This window comes from Nelumbo lutea, chromosome 8 (assembly GCF_056320005.1).
Source record: "Nelumbo lutea isolate HS-2025 chromosome 8, American lotus-T2T, whole genome shotgun sequence".
NCBI classification, from domain to species: domain Eukaryota; kingdom Viridiplantae; phylum Streptophyta; class Magnoliopsida; order Proteales; family Nelumbonaceae; genus Nelumbo; species Nelumbo lutea.
The window spans coordinates 22,776,860-22,801,979 of NC_142691.1; the positions used below are offsets into that span (position 1 = coordinate 22,776,860).

The following is a 25,120-nucleotide window of genomic DNA, read 5'->3' on the forward strand; positions in this document are numbered from 1 at the left end:
CGATTTAAATTAAGTTTCGAACTGATTCGAGCCCGATATATAGGCTCATTTGCTAATTTCAGCCCTTTCATCTTGGACTCGTTTGGAAAGAGCATAAAACAAATATATATAATGCAAATACATATAAAATAATACAAAATATAAGATTTTGCACCCTACCTATTTGCATTTATACTCCTTCCAAACTAACCCTTAATCACCATTTAACGAGTGATCCCAACTCTTAAAACGAATTACTTGCTAACAAATATGTGTTTGGGTTAAATGCGTAAATGCCTATCCTTATAACTTGGACTATAATTGATTGAGCACTTGTTTTAGCAAATTTTATAGGCACCGGTATTTATTATTGAAATGTAGAAAACATCTTGGTTATGGAATTCGTGTTCTTACACCTTTTTACCAAAGGCTTATTTCTAAATGATTCTTTTGAAGTGTGTTCATTCTCTTAAAGGCTTCTGCGAAAGCTCCTTGTTGCACAATGCTTGTCCTGCATTTTTCCTAATTTGTCTGACCATTTTTCTCCACTTTCTACTCTCTTTTCATTGGATGTGATGCGCATGGAAAAACTAAGGTATCAGTTATGTCTTTCAAGTTTAAATTGACCACGTACATGCTGATTCAAGAAAGACTCAAAGACCTATTAAGCTAACATCCTTTTGATTTTTTTTTGTTCTAATTTATCTCAGCAATATTTGCTGCTAATATCTCTTTTTCCACCATTTCTAAATATTTTATGTTGCTTCATATAGGAGTTTTCTCAATTCCATACGCGCTTTCTCTACCAGATCCCTGCAACTTTCTGGTTCAAAAGCAGACCTACTAACCCCGATGGTGGTTCCGCCAGATTGTCACTATCTTAGTCTGCTGGAAGGATGTTCGACCTTGAAAGGGCTAAATGAGATTCATTCCCAAATGATCATTGTTGGTCTTGTTCGATATACCTATATCACAAGTCGGATTTTAGCTTCCTATGCAGTGTCTCAAAATGGGGATTTGAACTATGCACAATGTATTTTTGACCAGATTCAAATGCCGACCATCTTCAATTGGAACACCATGATCAAGGGTTATTGTAGAAGCAGTGAACCTCAAAAGAGTTTCTCTATGTATACCCAAATGCGAACGGCGCAGGTGGAGCCCAATATGCATACTTTCCCAGTGTTGATCAAGGCATGTATTGATTTAAATTCTCTCTCTCAAGTTCATGGTCAACTGGTAAAGTTTGGGTTTTCTGTTGATTTTTACGTTTTAAGTTCTTTAATCATGGCGTACTCAAAGTGTGGAATAATGGAGCTTGCTCGTCAAATATTTGAAGAAGCGCCCAATAGAAACATTGTCTGCTGGACCAGCCTTATTAGTGGATACTGCAGTCACGGGCTTGTTGATGAAGCTCGAATACTGTTTGATCAGATGCCTGATAGAAATGATGTTTCTTGGAGTGCCATAATTTCTGGGTATGTTCAAAATGATTGTTTTAATGAGGCAATTGAGTTGTTCCAAGAGTTGAAGTGTTATTCGAATGAGAAACCCAATCATTCTCTTTTGGTGAGTGTGCTTAATGCCTGTGCTAGTGTGGGTGCTTTTGAGGAGGGGAAATGGGTTCACTCCTATATGGACCAAAATAGGATTGAATATGGACTTGAGCTTGGCACTGCTTTAATTGATTTCTATGCGAAGTGTGGGTTTATAGAAATTGCGGAAGAAATCTTTAGGAGCATGCCTTGCAAAGATGTAACAGCATGGAGTGCAATGATCATGGGTTTTGCCATTAATGGGTGTGATGATTTGGTTCTCGAGTATTTCATAAAAATGGAAGAGACAAAAACTAAACCGAATGCTGTGACATTTATTGGAATTCTCACTGCTTGTAACCATAGAGGTCTGGTGGATGAAGGGTGGAAATTTTTTGAAAGTATGAGCAAGGTTTATGGCATAAATCCATTGATCGAGCACTATGGTTGCATGGTTGATCTTTTGTCCAGAGCCGGAAAAATCAAGGAGGCAGAGCAATTGATCAATAGTATGCCAATGGAGCTTGACGCCATCGTATTGGGGGCATTGTTTAATGGGTGTCTGATCCATGGCCATGTTGAGCTGGGGGAGAGTGTGGGGAGGCGTCTAATTGAATTGGAGCCTCAACATGGTGGAAGGTATATTCATTTAGCAAACATGTATGCCAATATGGGTAGGTGGGAGGGTGTGCTGAAGGTAAGGAGAACAATGAAAGAGAGGGGAGTAACCACAAACCCAGGCTGGAGTTTCATTGAGATTAATGGAGATGTCCACAGATTTATAGTTGACGACAAGTCTCATCCTCAATCAAGTGATATCTACAGATTGTTGAATCAACTTAACAGGGAACTGATCACTTTAATCTAAGGGACATTACTTGTTGTGACACCCAGATGACAGTTAAAACTGTGAATTGGCAACAAGTGAGCTTTCTGGTCCAATTTTTTCCTAATGCCTTTTACAGGTTGAATGATTAAGTCACTGGTTAAACCAATAAACTGGTGACCCAGTGAGTCTTCAAATTGTTGTACAGTCTCTAACCTTTTGAATCCATAGGTCAATTAGGCGGTAGATTTGAACTTCAAGCTACCATCAAAGTACTATATGCTATATATATGTAATCACCTGATATACTACATATTTTTTGGATTGTTAAGAAAATGTACAACTAATGCTTCAATTCGAACTCTGTATTTATTCTGATCATTTTTTGGGTCAAGCATAATTAGTCTGATTGTATACTATATTTCAAATTTTATACTTTAAAACCATTGGCTTCTTTTTATGGATCCTAATGTGATGCCTTTGTATTTATTGTTGTTTACATATTATTTGATACTATAAATCATTTAAGTTCTTTTATTCTGTAATTGGTAAAGACATAATTGACATATGTAAGAAGTGATTTGTTAAAAGTTGAAAGGACTAGAAGGGCTAGAGGTAGACCAGAAAGGATATGGGTATAAATAGTAAGAAATGATTTAAGTGCCAATAATTTAACAATGGATATGTCATCAAATAGAATGTGGTGAAACAGGATTCATGTAGCTGACCCCATATGGCCATATAGTTGGTATAAGGATTGGATGATGATAACAATGATCAAACATAATTGACTTACATGTATCCACTGCAATTCAGCCAAACACAATAAGGTAAAAGTTGAAGCACATAAGAATTTGCACTCTCATACTTTTGCACCAGTGCAAATGAAATTCCACTGCAGATAAACCAGGCTTAAATTAATTTCATACACTCATTACATATTACATAATCACAATTTTACTAATTATGCTCATGGAATGCAGTTCAACTCTTCGGGTTTGATGATTATGTTCCACCATATGCAAGTATAAGAGGCCAAGAGCTCTTAGAGGGGCAAATTTTGCATCAGCAGCTGCAGCAATAAGAGATGAAATGGGAAGGCAATTGGTAATGCTTTTCTAATTCTTTTCTTTCCCAGTTTGTTAAATTAAGATTAGAGCTCTATGCAATAATACCACAATAGCTTTAGTAAACAACTTAAAATTTTCGTATTTTTTTCATAGGGTGATCAGATCAGTATGAATAGACAAGTAAGAAATTATCAAACTGCTGTGGCTCAATTGGTTGGAATACTTGGTGATGAGGATTTGGCAGCCGACCGCCTAAGCAAGTGCATCTTTACAGTTGGAATGGCAAGTAATGACTACTTCAACAACCACTTCATGCCTCAGGCCAGCAGTTCAGCCCAGAACGATATGCAGATGTTCTAATAAAAGAATTTTAGGACCAATTGGAGTTGGAGATTCTTTGAGAGCAGAAATTCTGGCCCTCTTGGAGGGGGTAAAAAGGGCTAAGGAGTTGAATATAAATAAGTTGATTATCGAAGGAGATTCGCAAGTGGTAACTGGCTGGATAGAGAAGGCAAACAATGGGTTATGGGCATACATCAATGAAAGAAGGCATTTCAAGTGGATAACCCAAGCAATGGATGTGGTAAGAGGGTTTACCTCCCCCCACCATTGTATTTTAAACTTTTTTCTTAATTAATGGAAGTTTTTTGTTACTGAAAAAAATGTTCTAATAAAAGAATACGCTGGGCAAATAAGGGTCAGTATAGTGTTTAATTTAACCTAATTGAAAAATGATGAATAAATAACATGGGACTAACAGCATTCTTTCTATTGTTTATCAACCAGATATTGTATGATTATGGAGCAATGAGGGCGGCTGTGGTAGGAGTTGGTCAGTTTGGCTGAGCCCAAATGAATTGGCTCAGAACAGCCCCAATGGAGTGACTTGTGTTGACAGAATCAACTCTGCAAATCAAAAATTCAATAGAAGCTTAAAGCTCTAGTTGATGATCTGAATAACAATCTAGATGATTCCCATTTGACCTACATAAATGTCTTTTTAGATATTTGAGGACATGTTGAAGAATCCTTGAACCTATGGTACATAATCTTATGAAGGTAACCCCATAGGCTATGTTTGATTTGACAGAAAATAAGAGAAGCAAAAAGTTGAGGGAAGTTGATTACACATTTTGTGAATTCCTTAACAACTTCCCCAACTTTCTCTCATTTTCTATTGAGCTAAATACAGCCTTAATCTTTGTTTTTCTCTTTATATATAGTTGGGAAAGGCAGGTAGACAAATTTGCAGGAGTTACAGTCAGCCCACATGGGGACTATTTATGGATGCCAACATGAGATTTCTTCTATCTACCTTAATAACTATGAACAAGGTTCTATGATCATGGCCACTCAATTTGTTCCATCAATTTGATGATGGTTATGATCATCTGATTAGAATTGGGAGGGGATCAGCTTAGGTACTTAATATTAGAAGATATTTCAATGCTTCAATTTCAGGGCTTACTGTGGCAAACAATGGATTCTGTGTCCTTGGGCGGAACAATGGTCAGATTGCATGCCTTCCTCTTGAAATTTCAGGGCAAAATAGGGACCAGTTTTCTGGGATGCCTTTCATCCAACTGAAGCTGCAAATGTGTTTATCACAAGGTCTTACATTGCTGAATCTCCCTCATCCATTCTCTAAAGATGGAGATGCTGTGGCTTCTAATGAAACTTGTAACATTCTTATGACCGTTACCTCCGAGTTTTAGACTAGTGATCTTGTATTAGTAAATGAGTTTCAAAAATATGTGGAAGGTTGATATAGCTAGGTTTTTTTTATCCTCTTTCTTTAAAGAAAGAAGAATATTTTATTAATGAGTACCGAGGGGGATATATCCTGAGTCACCCTCAAAAGATACACACTACAGCAAACAAGCTTAAATAAAAAATTAACAAAAAAAAGTTCTAATTTTCCCAGGGTTGAAGCCTCTGGCCTCGAAGACCTATGAACTTCTGTTGTATGTCTGCACCTATGTCCTTATTAATAAGGAAATGGGCTATCTGTATTTTATCAACCAAATTAATGTTCAATCAATTGAGCAGTCCAGATGCAGCAATATAGGTAACTCATACATGACTGTTTTAAATCAGCTGGGCCAATTAAAGGCAGTTTCACCTTAAACGGGACTCTACTTTTGGGCTCGGAAGGGATTCCATTTCTTACTTTATGATGAGTTGATTATAAAAGAGTTATAATTGATGAGTGCAAGTTGGGACAGGCTTGGGCTAGGCTTTTCTAACGGTTTGAGCCTTCCTTTATTTCGATGCAACCACTTTGAAATGATAGGAATTGCCTTTTTCTCTTCTTTAGTATGACTATTGTAGTTTGGATATACAATGTTGACAGTCATTTTACATCATATAGGCGTTTAAAATCTCAGAAACAAAGATGAGAATGTTGTTGCTACAGGACTCGCATTTGTGCCAAAACCAAATTTTAAGAACAAATGTCCATTTTATTAGACATTAAATAAATCAAATATTTTATTTAATCAAGAGAAGTGAAATGTAGATACAAGGGTTCGACCCTCTCCAAAGATGAAATAAAATGCTAGCCCTACTAAACAACTCTCCCCAACAGCATTGAAAACCAAATAGTAGACCATTTACACCCTAATCTAGGGGTCCCAATACATATCTTGTTTATCAAAGATGAGAGAACCCATTCATCTTTGGAAACAATTTGTTTATATTTCCCTTTTTTATTTCAAAAAATGAGGGGAATTAAAGCAGACTGGGTAGAACTGATTATTGATTTAAAAAAATCCATTAAGTTAATAAACCAAACTACATTAGATAGAGCTCGACTTTGGACTCTTACAACCAAATAGAGAGAGAGAGAGAGAGAGAGAGAGAAAAGGGGGGGTGGGGGGGAGTAAATAAAACAATAACATAACAGATAAAGAAATAAGAGAAGCCACTTGTCTATCTCAACATCAAATATGGCATTGACTGACCAATCATAGATTAAGCTTCCATACCATAATAAGAGCAAAGAAGAAGATGTCTTGCCCATAGCTTCATTACATAGGTGAGTCTCCATCAGCCATGTCCATGACTGTCAGTGATTAGTAAAGATTCAATTCCAGGGCTGTAATTGGTAATGGTTCAGAAATTTTTGGTGGGAAAATCCTACATGAAGCGAATCCAATCAACAAATCTAGTCAAAATGAATTAGAATACTATCATCAATCTATGGACCACAAAATGAATAAAAGCCTCGACAGGAAAATAATAAGAGACAAAATATGGTATTGAGAAATTGATCACAGGTGAGTCTCGATTGTTCATGGTCATGGCTGCCAAAGGTTACTCAAAGTCCAATGGGGTTTCAATGAAACTCTGCTTCCTACTTTTCCTGAAGTTAAAAGCCCATTTGAACATGTAAATATACTTCGTATAATGTCTAAGACAGCCATTACATAGAGAGGTTTGAGAGCAGTAACAAAATAGAAAATGGAAGGGAATGAATGCTATGGGAGTGGGAAAGAAAGAAACGAATATATGAGGTTTATGACATCCCGTTACATAGAGAGATTTAAGAGTAGGATTACAAATGGATGAGGTGATAGATGAATAGAACCTCTTGGGTACTCATATTCTGAAAAGTCAACAATGCCCCTTAACATTAAAGTGGAATTACTCATGATTATGATTCCTTAATAAGGCTAAATGGGTAACTTTGAGAGACCTCGTGCAAGCAACTTGGTGAGAGACCTCGTCTCTCTCTTCATTCCTCTTTTTATTATATATATAGACATCCCATTGTAACAAAATTAAAGCAGTCATCATAATTTGCATTCTCAAGGAATATCTAAAAAATTACAACCATAGGGGTTGAGGAGAAATTTGAAAAAAAAAACCGTACCAGAAGCACAATGTCTTTGGTTATGGTAATTGCCCCAATAGTGAAAATAAAAATATTGTCCCTAAATATCTTTTTGGTTGCCATTTCTTCTTATGTTAAATACTGTTGAATAATAGTGTTGTCTCAGACTCTAGAGACAACAATGTTGAAAGAAATACTTCTTTGATTAGGATTTTTGGTTGCATCCGATTTACCAAACATATGCACTATGGAGGACGAAATACATTTATAGGCACCACATATTGTACTATGCTCTCTTATTTTGTCTTAAAAGAACTCTTATGATATATCGGTCGGTTTGGTTAGTTTATTTTGAGGGAATGCCAAATGCACTCAACCAAAGGTCCTTTTGCCAACGGGTAGCCCAGTTGGTGTGTTGGATGAATTGTTCCAGTGGTGGTGTGGTTTTAAATCCCGTTATTATCATTTCTGTAAGAAAAAGAATCATGTGATTATTTGACATTGTTGATGTGATGTTGTACTGTTCACTTAAAGAGTATCGACTCCTATGGGGTATCGGGTAGTTATTAATAAAAAAAAAAAGGTCCTTCTACCTCTGAATCAACTTCCTGTTGATGTTACACCGATCCTTATATGGGCTCAAACAGGCATCCAAGAAATGGTTTGAAAAATTAGTTTGTGCTCTCAAGCAATGGTTTCATTCAGCTAACAATTTACTTGACCTTATTCACTTCAGCTGACAATCTACTTATTGCTGGAGATATTCCTACCCGGATATCACCTCAAGCAATATCTCAGCTGTTGCTTTCACATCAAAGATATTTTCTTGGCGTCGAGTTCTCTTCATCTGAGGCTTGCATTTGGGCCTACAGCCCAACATGCCAGTCTCTTGTAAGATGTATAGAAGAAATTTATAGACGTTTGTGGGCCTCTTTATCTATCTAATTGTTATCCGGCCTGATGTCTATTACGTAGTTCACACTCTGAGCTGATTCATGAATCAGCCTACACAAGCCCAATTGGATGCATCGACATTAACAAGGATGGCCAAAAGAACTGTTGGGTCAAGTTAGTATCTAAAGTCTAGTCTTGATTATGGTCTACTTGTTTCGTCTAGTGATTTGTCCTTCATGCGTTGTCACTTTGACTAGGCGGGTTATCCCCTAACTAGGCACTCCACCACTGGCTACATCACCTATTTCGGCTCCTCTCCCATCTCTTAGAAGACACGGAAGCAATCTATTATTGCTCATACCAATCTATGAAAAGACTAAGTACATCGATATTGACCGTCACTTTGTTAGGGAACACCTTCAATCACAAGCTATCTCTACAAATAATTCTACTGCTCAGTTGATTGATCTGTTTACTAAAGCCTTAGGACGTGCTGCGTGGGGTGCCAATGCGAATTCAAGAGAAGTATGGGGAGGGAGACGTGAGGAATAGTTGGATAATAGTACGACCTTTCATTCCATTTTTTTACATGAACTCTCCACTCATGTTTTTCCATCACATATAAAAACTTTTATTTCAAATTAATGGTTATCATAACCGCATTAGGACTTGAAAACATTTGTCTATGATCTTCTCTACCAATTGGAAGCAGCGACAGGGGTAACTGAATGGAGAAACAGTTTGATCATCACCCTCCCATCTTTCTTCTTCTTCTTCTTCCTATTTTTATATTTTCTTTCCATCCTATTTCTCCCCTGTTTCTTGTAACCTCATTTGACTATTGCAGTGCCACTACTCGCCACTAGACTGCATCGAGCACAACTTGATATTGCAGTACCACCACCCAAAATTATAAATTACCGAGGAAGAAAATAAGAAAACCAAAATCCCAAAGAAAAATGGTTTCTGAATCTGAATCCTGTAACCTAAAAACAGCCTACTGAAGACTCCCAGTCGCTGTCACTCCTATTTCCCACTTTCTCCACTTGGGTTGGGATTGTTTGGTTTGACTTTCCTCTCGAAATGGTGGTGTTTATGATCAGTGGGGCCTGGGTACATTCTAGTTCAAGCAAGAAGAAGAAAAAGAAGGAGAGAGAGAGAGAGGGGTCGGGCCGTGGTATGTTGTGAGTTGCTGTAGCACTACCTTACATCATTTAAAATGGTTATTTATTTATTTTTTTTGAGGTGGTAACTACCATTTGAAACCCATGCAATTTTCTTTTTGAGAGCGGGTAATATTTTATACCATGGTTTTTAAAACCGAACCTGTCAGGGGTCCAGTTACCGGTTCGAATGGACCGACCATTTGACCCGAATGGTTGGCCTGTTCTGACAAAAAAAATTAAAAAATGGTCAAAACGGTTCGAACGGTTTGCTGACCAAAATCAACAGTTTTGGAGGAAAATGAAACTGGTCAGGTGACCGGTTCCTGGTTTTTCCGGTCCGGTCCGGTTTTGAAAACCATGTTTTATACAAAAATTATAGGTCTAGAATCAGGCCACCCCAGCCCATGATCACCCCTACTTACATGGCAAAAGGATCCAAACCTTCTAACCCATTGAAGCTAAGGGTGTCAATGGGCTGTTTTGAATTGGACCCCATCTAAATCAAAATCAATTTGGATGGATTGGACGGATCACCCCAGCCCTGGAGGGGTTATTTTCAGGTTTTTAGTCTTGATGGTTGGAGGGTCTACCCACTGAACCTATTCTTTCTTTACCCCTAAAAAGGAACACATTCTTGTAAAACATCAACATTAAGAATCAAATTAGATAATTATATATGTTTTTGAGTTTAATATACTACTATATGTTAACTTATGTTTTTTTTTTTTTTACATTTTAAATTATAAATGTGACATAATTACATAACCATAAGTTGTATCATTGATAATGTTACTACCAATATATACTATTGATTAGAAACCACAACCATAACAACAACAACAACAATATCAATTCATTTAAGTGGCTTAATGGTGAAGTGAGACCACGGTCTTTGTAAATATGTGTTTGGATTCAAGTTTTTACATCCTTAGAGTATTTTGGGATTTATTTTAGGGTAGATCATTGAAACTTCCTTTAAATTTTTACATCCTTGGAGTATTCTGACATAGTTGCAAGGTACCCCCTATGTTAAATCCTTTAACAAGATGTACAAAAATGTCCAAAATACCCATACAGTTACATTTGACCAAAATATTTATTTTTCAAATTTTCTCTTCATATCAATCACTACCTCAAGTCCTTCCGGTTTCTTTTCTAAAATTGATTTATTTTCGAAATCTACCCTTCATATCAATCACTTGAAGGTAGAAATGGAATTTTAAACTCTTTTGTGTGTGTGTGTAAGTTCTTCATAAAGTTTGTATTGTTTTTTCTATAGAAATCAAGCCTCAATACTAGCTGAATGGGTATTTTAGACATTTTTATGCTTCTTGTTAGAGGATTCTAACAATTTTGCAACTGTATCAGAAAATTCAAGGTAATGATTGAAACTACCAAACTTCACAGGAGGTTCAACAATTTACCCTTTATTTTAAGACAACTTCAGTTCCAAGGCCGGTTCCACCAAGTTAAGGTCAATCAAGACTGATACATTGGGTCAATTCGGCTAGGATAAACCCCTAAACCCTGGTGGGGGCCGGTCGGTCAAAAAATTTGCAACTGGATCTTACCTGGTAACAGGTTGGGTAATATCGGTTTGAGGCCAGTTATGAGGTCATCAGCTCCATTCGATTTTGGGTAGAACCGACCCATTTGCTTATCCCTACTTAACACCAAGCCCTACAATTCTAAAAGTAAATTATTGATTTTAGAGTGGTTGATACAGGAAAAACCTGTAACTGTGGTCACAGGGAAATAAAACTCATGCAAGGCAAGGTAAAATGGATTGCCTCTTTGAAAATGAAATTCAATGTCTAAAAGATACATGAATGTCATTAAGGGAGAATAAACCAACCCTCTGTTTAGAAAATCACTCGAGGAAAATTACTTTTGACTCAGTTTGAAAAGGGTACAAATACAAATATAAATATATACACTGCAAATATATACAAAATAATACAAAACATAAGATTTTGCATTCTACATATTTGCATTTATACTCATTCGAAACTGAATCTTTGGAAAAATGAAAGAACGTCATTTTCATAAATCCACTACTTAGTTTTTGGAAAAGTATTTGATTTTGACGTTTTATGTGCAATCAAATATTATTGCAACTAGTCCAAATTCCAGAACTGTTGTTTTACTGGAAGCAAATGATCGATGTATTGGTGTTTCACATTTTTTGTTGAGATCATACTTCGGCTGTTGGTACACAGTTCATTTATAGGGGTGTTTGGTGCAATTACATTCTGTAGCATTTTGGGTTGATCAATAGAAATTTACGAGGAATGTATTGTCACATCATAATGAGTGTTGCTTCAATAAGGAAAAATGTATATGAGCAATGATTCTTGTTAGGCCTATTTAGAGTTTAGTCTTACTCAGATCTCTTTATTGGTTTCCTAAATGTATTATTCATGAACTGGGATTTGCTCCTAGTAAGAGAGATCTAGTAAGAGAGATGTTCCCATTACATAGTAGGATGGGGCTGTGAGGTACACTATGAGGAGTGGATCGATATTCTTTACTCACACCCCTCCCCCTGACCGGAACTGTAGGAAGGGATTTATTGTTATTTATGATTGAACTGTTAAATTTGATTTTTGAGGTAAAAATAGAAATTTATATTAATTAATTATTTCAAACATTTCATGTAAAAAAATATTTCACACAAATTTACATTGTTTTCAAAACCAGACCAGATCGGGCGGTCGGACCGGAAAAATCGGGAATCAATCAGATGACTGGTTTTAGTTTTCCCCAAAATCGGAAATTTGCTTAAAACCGTTGATTTTGATCAGTAAATCGCTAACCTAGGTGGTTAACCATTCAAACATTCAAATGGTTTTGACCATTTTTTATTTTTGGTCGGAACGGGCCAACCTTTCAAGTCAAATGGTCCGACTGCTTGACCCAATAACCGGGCCCCTAACCGGTTCAATCTCCGGGTCATTTTTAAAAATCATGCAAATTTGTATTAATAAATCCAGAATCCAGAATTCAGTGAGTCCCAAACAACCCTATCATAAGAAAAAGCAGCAGCAACAAAGGGTATAAATAAGTGCACGGATCTCAACTATTTTGTCACTTTCTTTGAGTCACAATCTCTTACTGAGTCTAGCTCACTACTACTGTTTATTGGGGAGCATTTTTGTAGACTATATACTCAATTAGGGATGCTTGTATACACATATATCCAATCCTCCAAAGTTTTCACCTGAAACCCACGTGACACAAAGTCTTTTAATTATATTTTTAATAATACTAGTAAACATGTTCGTGCAATTACATGTGGCAGTATCTCTAAGATAAAACTATTTATAATTTATGGGTAGTTTCTTAATGGTTATAACTTATAAGTGGATAGTTTCTCAACAGTTATGAATAGGCAGTTTATAAAGTGAGAGTTAAGAATATATATGCCCTCTTTATGCCCACTGTGTGCTTAGACAAGAGGGGTAGAAAATGTCTAAGAAAATTCCAGAAAAAAAGGGGAATTCGCTCTTTTATAGGTAGTATAGATATAGATACTTTGAAAAATTAAAAGCCACGTTGGAATTTAATTTTTAGACTTTAAGGTTAGGGCTGTCAACGGGTTGAGTCTGGGTTGGGCTTATGTAGAACCAAGGTTTTTAAAACTGAATCAGACAACGAACCGGTCAAGGGTCTGGTTCCTGGGTTGAATGGTTCGACTGTTTGAACCGAATGGTAGCCTGTTCTAACAAAAAAAATAAAAAACTAGCCAAACCGTTGAATGGTTCAAATGGTTTGACCACCTAGGTCAATAGTTTGCTGATCAAATTAATGGTTTTTGGAGTCTAGTTTTAGAACCAGTCTGAACCAATTATTAATTAGGACAAAATCACAGACCTAAATCATTCTTTGTTAATAGTCATGTTTAATGGTTGGGTTTGGACCCGATAGATGTGATTATACTGAAAACCATATTTGTTTATTTAAATAGTAACATAAATTTTAAATTTTGATAGTACAACCTTAATAAAAAAAATAAAAATACTAAATTATTTATATGTTAACAAATTAAAGATTTTAACTAATATTATCTTATTTATTATCTATCACATTTACCATAAGAAATAATCTATGATAAAAATTATAAAAGGAGTTAAGAAAATCTTTAATTTGTTAACATATAAATAATTTAGTATTTTTAATCTGAATTGGTTAAAGACATACAAGAATCGGAACTAACCCAATTATTAATCGAGACAAAATCAGGGAACCAAAATTGTTATAATCAGTTTGGTCAGTTCATATCTGTCAAGAAGACCCAACCCATTAACAACCCTATTTAAGGTGTGGACTAGTTGTGGTCAAGGTTTTTAAAACCGGACTGGATAGGGAATCGTTTTGGAGTCTGGTTCCTTGGTCGAACGGTCCGAACGAGCGGCCTGTTTTGACAAAAAATAAAAGAAAATTAAGTAAAAAACCCCAAAAATAGCCAAAACCATTATCGAGTCGAATAGTTCAATTGCCCGGGTCGACAATTCACTGACCAAATCAATGATTTTGGGCCAAATAACGGTTTTGGGGTAAAATGGAACCGGTCAGGTTTTTCTGGTCCGACTGCCCGATCCAGTCCAGTTTTGAAAACATTGGCTGTGGTAATGGAGGAAAAATATAAACATAAAAAGAAATCCTAAACCTATAGAGGTAGTAGTCATAACTTTTATGGCTATAGAGGTGGTGACAGGGAAGGATCAGCAAAACCTAAACCTGACCCAAACCCATTTAACCAGCTCGTTGACATTCCTTAACAACATAGGGTACCATTCATTGCCAATAAGCTAGCATGACCTTAAGCTTCTTGTGTGTATGTTTTCAAGTAAAATTTTCAGTTTTAATCATATACAAGTCACTGTGCATATCAAAACTTGCATTGAGTGAATGCATATGTGTAAGGATCTATCATTTTCAGACCTACCTCACTACTCAAAAATTGAACTTATCTACTGATAATGTGACTGCTTTGGCCCAGTCACATGAAGGATTGTAAGGCTAAAATGGATTAAAGTTCAAACATGGCCTGATGGCCAACAGAAACTGTCTCCTATTTGGTAAATAGGAGTACAACTTGGTTCATGTTGGATTGGGAATTTGTTAAATTTTCGATAGGCTCAAAACCCTAACCGGAGTCCATTGTAATTGAAATTCTTTAAATCGAGTAACCCGATTTGAAATCCTACTAATCAATGATAGGAGCTTCCAAGCCTACATTATCTATAAAAAATTAAGCTTTAAACATTTAACACAAGTTTCCTAATCAGGTCAAGTAGGAGAAGGTTTCCTAGAAATAAAAATCTTTCTCTTTGGGCCATTTGGTAGTTCTGTAGCCCATTCAGGTCCCAAATCGAATGAGGGAACCAATGAATCATTGGTTATGATCTCCCTCCTCCAGTTCGACAGTTCTATACCCCACCATGCAGCAGAATCTTATTGTTTTGAGTGATGATTTTTGTCCGAAATTTTAATTTTGAGAAATACTAGAAAATGGGGTAAGACAGGCCATATATATTATAAGCGAATACCACTTCAGCAAAAATGAAAATTTTATAAAACAGTTATAAGACTAGTTATGTTGTATGAAATAGGGCGTTGGGCAATTAAGAAACAAAGCTGATAGTGTGGTAGAAATATAAATGCTTGGATGAGCGAAAAATTAAGAGAGTGTGGAATGAAGTATTAGGAAGGAATGTCTAAATAGATCCAATACCAATAGGTGATAAAATGAAAAAGTAGAGGAAGATGATTTAGTAATGTGCATAGAAGACCATCTACAACACTTGTCATGAAAAATGATTTGTCATAAGTTGAAGTACTTAAATGAGGTATATGGCACTAAATGGAATGGAATGACAAAACGGGATTTATATAGCCAATAATGATGATGATGTATAAGCTAAAAAAATAAATATATGTTTTTTAAATTAATTTTTAATTTTTTATTCATTTTAAGCACAATAAGTCAGAATCGGATTATATATGATTATTTTGGCTCAGGTTCAGATTTATTTGGTAATCGATTGACTCGAGTCAAACTGGATCTGATCCGATTCTGACCCGATTACAGCCTTAGGTGCATCACCCTCCTTCAACCCATGAAACCCAATGCATTATAGACATTGACCTGATGAACCCATCTCAACAGAAATTTGAAGTAAGGTGAGGCACAGTTGATGTTCTTTATTTAAGCCAGATCTGCCGATTACAACAAAAAATTGTTCCAACATGATATGTGTCCGCATATCATACAAATGAGAGTTTGGCTTTGATCAGGACAAAGCCCATTCGAACAATCCTTATAGTCTTACATTGAAAATATCTTCATATTTAAGTGCTTTATTTCATAAAGATATATTCCTAATATAAGGTTGCAAAAGGCAATTGGAATGGTGTAAGCATGGGCTTGCCTTGACGGAAGCCAATCTCCAAAAATGATGGGTCTCAGTTCATAGACAGATCATGTTAGAAGCGTGTTGGTACAATTTTTGTTGTTAACATATACTTTATTGCATCCATTTTTATTAACTAAGAAGCCGTAAGGCCTTATTTTATACATGTACGTGGCAAGATTTTTCTACCTAAATTAATCATATATGATTAGTTTTGATCCTTTTGCATTTGCACGTAGCTTCAAATGGTAATATGCCCTACATGAAGCGACCATTAAGAAATTGCAATTTGCAATTTATCATGTTCATACTCTTAAATTAGATGCATTTGTCATTTCTCTACTAGTTGGTAAAGTGTCTTCACCTCTAGCTTGCTAATTCTGCAACAGTAGTACTGTGTTATTATGAAAGGCTTCAATGAATGGAGACAAGGTATCAGGCCCACTAGCCCACCCATAGCCCATGTTGTCATCTGAAAGGAGCTCTAAAATTTCTCTCACATGAGATACATTGTCGGTTCTATCTCATATGTTAGATTTCTCCATGATGGTCTACCTACCTTTATATAGCTCATCTCACTGTTGAGAGTTGCTTTGGCTGATGGAAGGATGCAAAATACCTTTATTTTTTTTCCTGATAATGAGTTTGTGGGGTAGCTCGGACCTACTAAAAGCAAAAACTATGAAAGAATGACATCTAATTGCACATTGATTTAAGGCCCAATTACCTTTTGAACCATGGTTTGACCCAAAACACCTCTAGTAGGGGCGTATAGGGAAAGCCACGATACGACACGTAATGATATTTTGAATCTTTGTTGGAATAAAAGAAATAGGTGTGCAGTTGAGTGAAGGTTCCATCGTGTAAACATTGTGAACTTGTATGTCAACAATAGGGGTGCAATCAAATCAAGTTCTAATCCAATAGTTCGAGCTTGAATCTAAGGGTAAGATTGATTAGTTATTCGAACTCAAGCTCAACCAATAAAAAAAAATTGGCTTGAAAGCTCACAAGCCTAACTCGTTTAATATATAAATATATAATTATAAGAATATATTATGCATTATAAAAATATATAAATATGTAATATGTATTTATAAAATATAAAAGTATATTCATTTTCAAACTTTTGAGCCAAACTCGAACTCACTGAATATTTAATCAAATTGATATTGAACCAAAAAATAAAGTTCTAATCAAACTCGAACTCAAGCTTGAATCTAGTAGTATTTAGTTAACCAAATCAAGACATACCAAAATTTGGCTCAACTCGACTTGATTTGGGTTGGGCTTAGGTTAGGCCAAGGGAAGTTGCAAAGCTGCTAAGGAAACTATACCACCAGTCTAGCTATACAGTAATAACCCCTAGACAAATGTGTGGCCTAACCAATATAGAGTAGGGGCTTTTACTGTTTAGTCTACCCCTAGAAAATCTTAGCTCCACCGTACAGGTGGGATGAATCTTGACTATGGATCAATGCCAAATCCATGGGCAGGATACTGTTTATAGAATATTACTTTGGGCTGATCATATTACTACAGGAGTTGAGGCAATCTAAAGCATAAGACAACAAATTTTTAGGTCATGAAGAGCTAACCTTGTGTCTTTCATTGGGAATTTGTATGACATTGCACCTAGCAATTTGCAGGGATGGCATCTATTAGGCTGGCCTACCACATCAGCTCGAATATAATTATGTTGTGATCTTAATGAAGGATGGGTTTTCTAGAGGTCACCTAGCTAGCAAAGAGATCTATACCTCCCCAACCTCATATAAGCCAATTTAGGGGTGCAAATGGATCAGATCTGATCTAATCTTATTTGGTCGAATTTGGATCACCCCTGGTTAGATCTTCATATCGGATTCGTATTACCCTTTATATATATATATATATAGTACAAATATGAAAGAAAAGTAGTTTCTTGAAGACAGAAGGAAGAGAAAAGGAGAAGAAGAGAAGAAGAGAAGTTGAAAAGAAAATAGAGCAATAATCTGGCCACCTTTTTCACTTATTATTTATACTAAAAATAATAGAACAATACAAAAACAATTATGCCCTTATAGGGCGGCAAAACATAAAACAACATATATAACACTCAAAAAACATAATAAAATTTGGACTCACATAATTACTATGGTCTCCACCTCCTATCTAACAATTAACATAAAACATCTACTCAGAAAAACATCATAAAACTGATTAATCTTCAGCACTCCCCCTTAAGTTGGGAGTAAATGTCACGCATTCCAATTTGCGTAGATGATGTACAAGTTTGTTCTTTTCCACCCCTTTAGTGAGAAAGTAGTCGTACAAGATTATAGATTTGAACAGAAAATAAAAGAAAAATTAGAAGAGAAGATAAATGGAGAAGAAGAACTCGTGGAAGGGTTTTAAGAGAAGAGAGTGGTTGGTTGTGTTAAAACAGCTGCCCCACCCTTTGAATTTATATACATAGTTTTCTAATTGTGAAAGAACTTTAATGCTTACATGGAAAGATAAGATAATTAAAACTAATCCTAGATAAGATAAAATATGATTAAAACTAATCCTACTAGAAAAGCTAATCCTAGTCAAAGACTTAATTAAATCTAAGTACAATTCAAGCTATCACATGAGTACACTAATGTGGGGTCCATAGTTTCCTTCACTCCCCCTCAAGTTGGGAGTAGATGTTTGTCATTCCCAACTTGCAAAGGTTTTCTTTTAACTTTTTTCTTGAAATAGACTTGGTGAGAAGGTTTGCAATCTGCATGTCGGAGGTAATGTAGGGGAGGCATACTTCTTGAGATGTAACTCTTTCTCTAATAAAATGTCGATCCATTTCAATATGCTTAATTCTATCATGATATACTAGATTATGGGCTATATTAATGGTAGCCTGGTTATCACAATACAACGTTAGGGGTTTCTCATATACTCAATTCCTCAAGTAATGATCTTAATCATAGAATCTTAGCCACACCATTTGCCATGGACCTATATTCAGCTTTAGCACTGGAACGAGAGACAACACTTTCTTTCTTACTCTCCAGGAGACCAAATTACCTCCTAAAAAGGCATAGTATCCAGAGATTGATCTTCGATCATCAACACACCCAACCCAATCAGCATTTGTATAGACTTTTATCTTCATGTGGTCATTTTTCTTGAACAAAGTTCCTCTAGATAGGGACCTCTTCAAATATATTAATATCCTTTCAACTGCAAGGAGAAGAGTAGTTATAGGAGAGTGCATATACTGACTTACTACACTAACTGCATAACTGATGTCAGATCGTGTGAGGCAAAGATAGAGATGTTTTACAACTAACTGTTAGAACATAGATTTGTCTTCAAGAGGCTCTCCACCCTCTGCACTAATCCTGTGGTTCTTTTCAATAGGTGTGCCTGCAAGCTTAACTCCCAACTTTCCTGTTTCTTCTAGCAGATCAATGACATATTTTCGTTGAAAGACAAAAATCCCATGCTTGGATCTAACTACATCAATGCCCAAGAAGTATCATAGTTACCCCAGATCTTTCACCTTAAACTCTTAATGAAGAAGTTGCTTAAGAGACTCAATTTCATCAGTATCACTCCCTGCTACTACAATATCATCCACATACACAGCAAACAAAGTTAGGGAAGAAGCCACTCTTTTAATAAACAAGGTGTGGTCTTAATGGGCCTGCACATATCCGAACCTATCAAGGGATCATCTGAATCTGTCAAACCAAGCTCTAGGAGACTGTTTTAGTCCATATAAAGCTTTGTTCAATTGGCAAATTTTTTCTTTTTGTCTTTGTACCATAAAAACCAAGAGGCAACTGCATGTAAACCTCTTCTTGCAAGTCTCCATTGAAAAATGCGTTTTTAACATCCATTTGATACAATAGCCAAGAGTAACTAGCTGCAAGAGATAATGACTCTGATAGTGGCCATTTTTTTATTGGTGCAAAAGTTTCTATGTAGTCAATACCATATGTCTGAGTAAATCCTTTTGCAAATAATCGGGCCTTATACCTTTCAACAGAACCATCAGCATTATGTTTCATAGTGCACTAATGTGGGGTCCACAATTTTCTACAGAGAACATCAGCTAGCTATAACTCTAAAGAGACATAAGGCAAACAAACTTCTCCGGTTGTTACTTTTTCTCTTATAAAGTGTTTATTAACTTCAATATGTTTTGCCATATCATGTTAAATTGGATTGTGGGCAATATTGATTACAACCTGATTGTCACAATATATTATCATAGATTCATCTACTTTCACCCCAATCTCATTCAAAAGACATCTAACCCAAAGAAGTTCTGAGACACCATGAGCCATAGATTTATACTCAACCTTTGCACTTGACATTACCACAACCGCTTGCTTCTTACTCTTATAGGATATCAAGTTTCCACCTATAAAGGTATACACTCTTGATGTAGACCTCCTATCATCTAAGAATCCTACTCAGTCTACATCTATATAGGATTCTAGCTTTAGATTCTCATGATTTGAGAAAAGAATGCCTCTACTAGGGTGCTTTTTCAGATATGCAAGTATTCTCTCAATAGCTTCCCAATGCTAAACTCGATGTGCATGCATGTACTGACTCTACTGACTCACAACACTGACAACATAAGAAATATTTGGTTATGTCATATACAAATACAACAGTCGACCCACTATTCTTTGATATCTCCCCACAACCTTTACCAACTCACCATCCACACCATTAATTCTGTGATTTGGATTAATAGGAGTGCCTACTGGTTTGGTCCCCAACTTCCTAGTTTCCCGTAGTAGGTCAAGTACATACTTTCTCTGTGAAATGAAGATCCCATGCTTGGAACTTGCAACTTCAATCCCCAAGAATTATTTGAGATCACCAAGATCTTTGATATCAAATTCTTGCTGCAATGATTTTTTGAGATTATCAATCTCCTCCAAATCATTTCTTGTCACCACTATATCATCCACGTACTCAATCAGAATTGACACTAGAGCATCTCTCCTCTTCACAAAGAGGATGTGATTAGACTATGTTTGTGTATATCCAAAACGGATGAGTTCTCCTTTGAACCTGTCAAACCAAGCCCTAAGTGATTGTTTCAGTCTACATAGAGATTTTCTGAGTCTACATACCTTTCCTTTACCAACATTTTCATAAGAGCCTGTTGAAATGTCCATATATACCTGCTCTTGTAAATCACCATTGAGGAAAGCATTTTTTACATAAAGTTGGAACAAGGGCCATGAATAGGTGGTTGTTAGAGGTAAAAGGATACAAATTGAACTCATTTTAGCTACTGGTGCAAAGGTTTCTAGATAATCAACACCATAGGTCTAAGTATACCATTTTGCTACCAACCTTGCCTTGTACCTCTCCATCATTCCATCATCCTTATACTTCATTGTGAATACCGATCTACATTTGACTGTCTCCTTGCTTGGTGGGAGATCAATTATTTCCCAAGTTTGGTTTTTGACCAAAGCATCCATCTCATCTTGCATGGTTGTTTTTCACTTAGGTTTGGATAGAGCCCCAGTAACATTCTTAGGGTATAGACATAAAATCTAAGGAAGAAAGAAAAGCACAGTAGGAGGGTGATAAGGCACTATAGGAAATATGGTGTGAAATGCAATGGGTTGTGCACTTTCTCTTCCCCTTACGAAGTGCAATGGGAAGATCAAGGTCAACGAGATCAGCTGCAACAATGGTGTTAGAGACAGGAACATTATCATTAGAAAACATAACAGGCTCAGGCTCAAGAGGAATACCTGGAACGATATTTGCCGAATTTGGAGTTTCAAAAGGGCTAATAGAGAGTGGTATGGGTTGAGGATGTGTGGAGTCAACCATCATCTGTCGGCGTTGATATTTCTGTGAGGTTGCCCGTAGTGGCTCATGTAATGAAACTAGAGGTGTAGGTGCTGGCTAAACTGATGGAGGCACTAAAGAAAAAGGAAGATGAACATTGTGAGTTCTCCTCCCCAAAACTCTTCCCCTGAGGAGAACCACTCGAGAAAAAGAATGTAACATCCATAGTGACAAATCTGCTCATCGACACTGGGTCATAACAATAATACTCCTTTTGATTCTAACCATACCCAAGAAAAACACATTTCTTGGCCTTAGGATCAAATTTCTTGCAATGAGGGCCAAGATTGTGAATAAAGGAAACACAACCAAAGGCCCTTAGATGTATATGAAATATCTTCCCATCTAGAAAAAAGAAGACTAAATGGCACCTTAAACCCCCAAAGTCCGTGAATGAACACAGTTAATCAAATGCATAGTTGTAAGAATTGCATCTCCCCAGAATTATTCAAGAATTGAAACACACAACATAAGACTCCTTGCCACCTCCACAATGTGTTCGTTTTTCCTTCTATCAACTCCATTCTGTTGCGGTGTATATGCACAATTCTCTGATGAACTACATCATGTTATAAGAGATACATTGTCAAGTCATTTCTAAAAGTACTATTTGGCATTATTTGATTTAAAAGCCTTAGTACTCACTCGAAATTGTGTGAGAACCATCTGGTGGAACTGTCATACCAAGTTAGGAACCTCATCACATGACATCATCAAATATATCCAAGAATATCATGTATAAATATCTACAAACAAGAGAAAGTAATGGAATCCTTCCATGGAAGAGATATGATATGGCCCCCATTCATCAGTGCGAACAATATTAAAAGAAGTACTTCTTTTATTATTTGGTTTAAAAAATTATCTACAATGCTTTCCTAACTGACAACTCTCACACTCCAAAGTAGATAATTGAACAAACTCAAACAACATTTGGAAAAAACATTTCAAAGAACTAAAAGAAAGATGTCCCAAGTGATTATGCTGAAGCATAATCTAGTTCACTGACTCTGACCCACTACTATTACTGCTGCTAACATGATGGCCTTGATGTCTTGGAATCTCATCATTGACTCCAGATCCTGCAGAACACAATTACAAAGAAGAAAGGTCACTGAATAATTCAATTTTTTTGTCAAAGAACTAATAGACAGTAAGTTGGTATGAAGTTCAAGGACATGTAAAACAGAAGACAGAGTTATATCATTGGTCACTCTAATTGTCTCCTTCCCAACAATGGGCATATGTGAACCATCTGTTGTAGAGACTGTCTCTAATAAAGCACAACTGATAGGAACTAAAACGGGTATGGGCATTAGTCATGTGCTCAGATGCTCCTGAGTCTATAATCCAAGGAGGTCTCTACTTACTTGAAGTTGATACAAGATTTGCAATTGCATATGAACTACCACCTATATGTGTAAAGGAAGTGGTGTAGCTGACTCTTGCATTATGTTGTCCAAACCTAGCTAGAGCTAGGTGAATCTTTCTTACTCATAAGTTGTCCAAACCTCTCCAATTCTATTCTCACTACTGCTACTACAATGGATTCTCAATCAGTTTAGGAAAGAGGGGCCGAAAAGTCTCTTTTAATGGCTACATTTGCATTTCCCTTGTTCCTTATCTGAGCAGGCATAAGATTTGGGTGAAGATCCCAACAAGTGTCCCTTATATGCTTAGGCTTCTTGCAATAATTACACACCAAGTCCTTTTTATCTTCCCTTCTAGTCTCACTACTCCCCATGTCTCCATTCGGCTTAGGTTTTGTTGTACCAATCATAGTCGACTAGTCAATACCAGGCTATCTCAACATTATATTCCTCCTACTCTCCTCTCTAGAGACAAAGGCATAGGCCTGAGAGAGTGTCACACCCTCCCTAAAAAAAATATGCTGCCTAGAAATGTCAAATTTAGGGTTCAGCCTTGCCAAGAACTCAAAAACCCTATTCCTCTTTACTAGTTTGTGATAAGTTGTTGCATCATTTATACTTCGTCATATCATAGTTTCTAAGTGATCTATTTCTTGCCATAGGGTTTTCAGCATGGAGAAATACATAGAAAGAGGTTTTTCTCCATGTTTCATACCTATCACTTGATTTCTTAACTGATAGGCTCTGGCTTCATTTTGCTTATGGGAGTAGGTTTCAATCACTCAATCCCAAATCTCCTTAGCAGTATTAGTCTATAGGAATTATTTTGCAATACGAGGTAACATAGATTTACACAACTAGGACATTACCATGTAATTCTCCTGCTCCCATTGGAAAAAGTCTGTATCAGGTTTCTTCTCCTCCCAAGTGAGATACCCTAATTTTTCATAGGCACCGATAGCCATCTTAGTTGATTGTGCCCACTCCAAATAATTTGTACTATCAAGTTTTATTGTAGTAATGATCCCAGACTCAAAAATATCACTACTACTTCCAACACTCAATCCCACAGTACCAGTAGACTTCGTCTCAGTATTCCAACTCTCCATCTTACTTCAAACAGTTCAGCAGTAAGAAAAAATAGATTGGAGACCTTCAAAAAATAATTTAATATCACACACACGAAGATCAACCCTTCTGCAAGAAGAAAACCCTAGTTGGAGAGAAACCTCTCTCCTCCCCATGCCTTCCAATAGAGAGAAGAGTGAATCGATCACTCCAGGAGGCTTAGAAAATTCCAGAAACCAAACCACCCTCTTTAGAAAATAAAAAAAAAACTAGCAATACCTAAGCGCCCAAGATCAGATAAAAAACAAAGAGTCCAACTTTTTTGGGACTCTTCCCCGTACTCTAGTTCTTCATGATTTTGATGTCGAACAGTAGATCACCTTTTTGATGACTAGATCCCATCAAAAAATCCAAGAACTGGGCAATCTATAGTAGATCGATCAACCATTTATTACTTCATGCAGTCAGCTGATCTAGGGCTGCATGAGAATGCTTCAAGAAACCCCAGCCGATGGTTTGATACCAAGTAGAAATTTGCTGAATTAAAAAATATGAAAGAAAAGTAGTTTCTCAAAGAGAGAAGGAAGAGAGAAGGAGAAGAAGAAAAGAAAAGAAATTGAAAAGAAAAGAGAGCAATAATCTAGTCGCCCCCTTCACTTATTATTTATACTAAAAATAATAGAACAGTACAAAGATAACTATGCCCTTATAGGGCGACAAAACGAAAAACAACATATATAACACTCAAAAAACATAATAAAAGTTGGACTCACATAACTACTATGGTCCCCATCTCCTATCTAACAACTAACATAAAACATTTACTCAGAAAAACATCATAAAACTGATTAATGTTCAACAATATTATTTATTTATTTATGATTATATTATTTATATTATATTTTTATAAATTATATATATAATAAAAATAATTAAAAAAAACATGTATTTTTTTATTTTTATTTATTTAAATTAATATATTTTATTTTTTCTTTTAATGATTTATTAATTTTTAAAGAAAACAAGTCGGATCAAATCAGATCCGAAGATCCGACATGAACAAGTGGTCACAAATGTTATGTGTGTATTCACCATGGGTGCCCCC

General features: G+C 36.1%; 1 protein-coding gene across 1 annotated transcript; it reads left to right on the forward strand.

Annotated features, from left to right (window-relative positions):
• Positions 1-314: 314 nt before the first annotated feature.
• Positions 315-5,451, forward strand: LOC148843329 (pentatricopeptide repeat-containing protein At5g66520-like). Its single transcript, XM_088957022.1, has 5 exons — positions 315-574; positions 753-2,438; positions 3,324-3,447; positions 3,564-3,993; positions 4,197-5,451. The coding sequence occupies exons 1-2, from the start codon at positions 555-557 to the stop codon at positions 2,380-2,382; spliced, it is 1,650 nt and encodes a 549-aa protein (XP_088813148.1). The 5' UTR covers positions 315-554; the 3' UTR covers positions 2,383-2,438; positions 3,324-3,447; positions 3,564-3,993; positions 4,197-5,451.
• Positions 5,452-25,120: the final 19,669 nt, after the last annotated feature.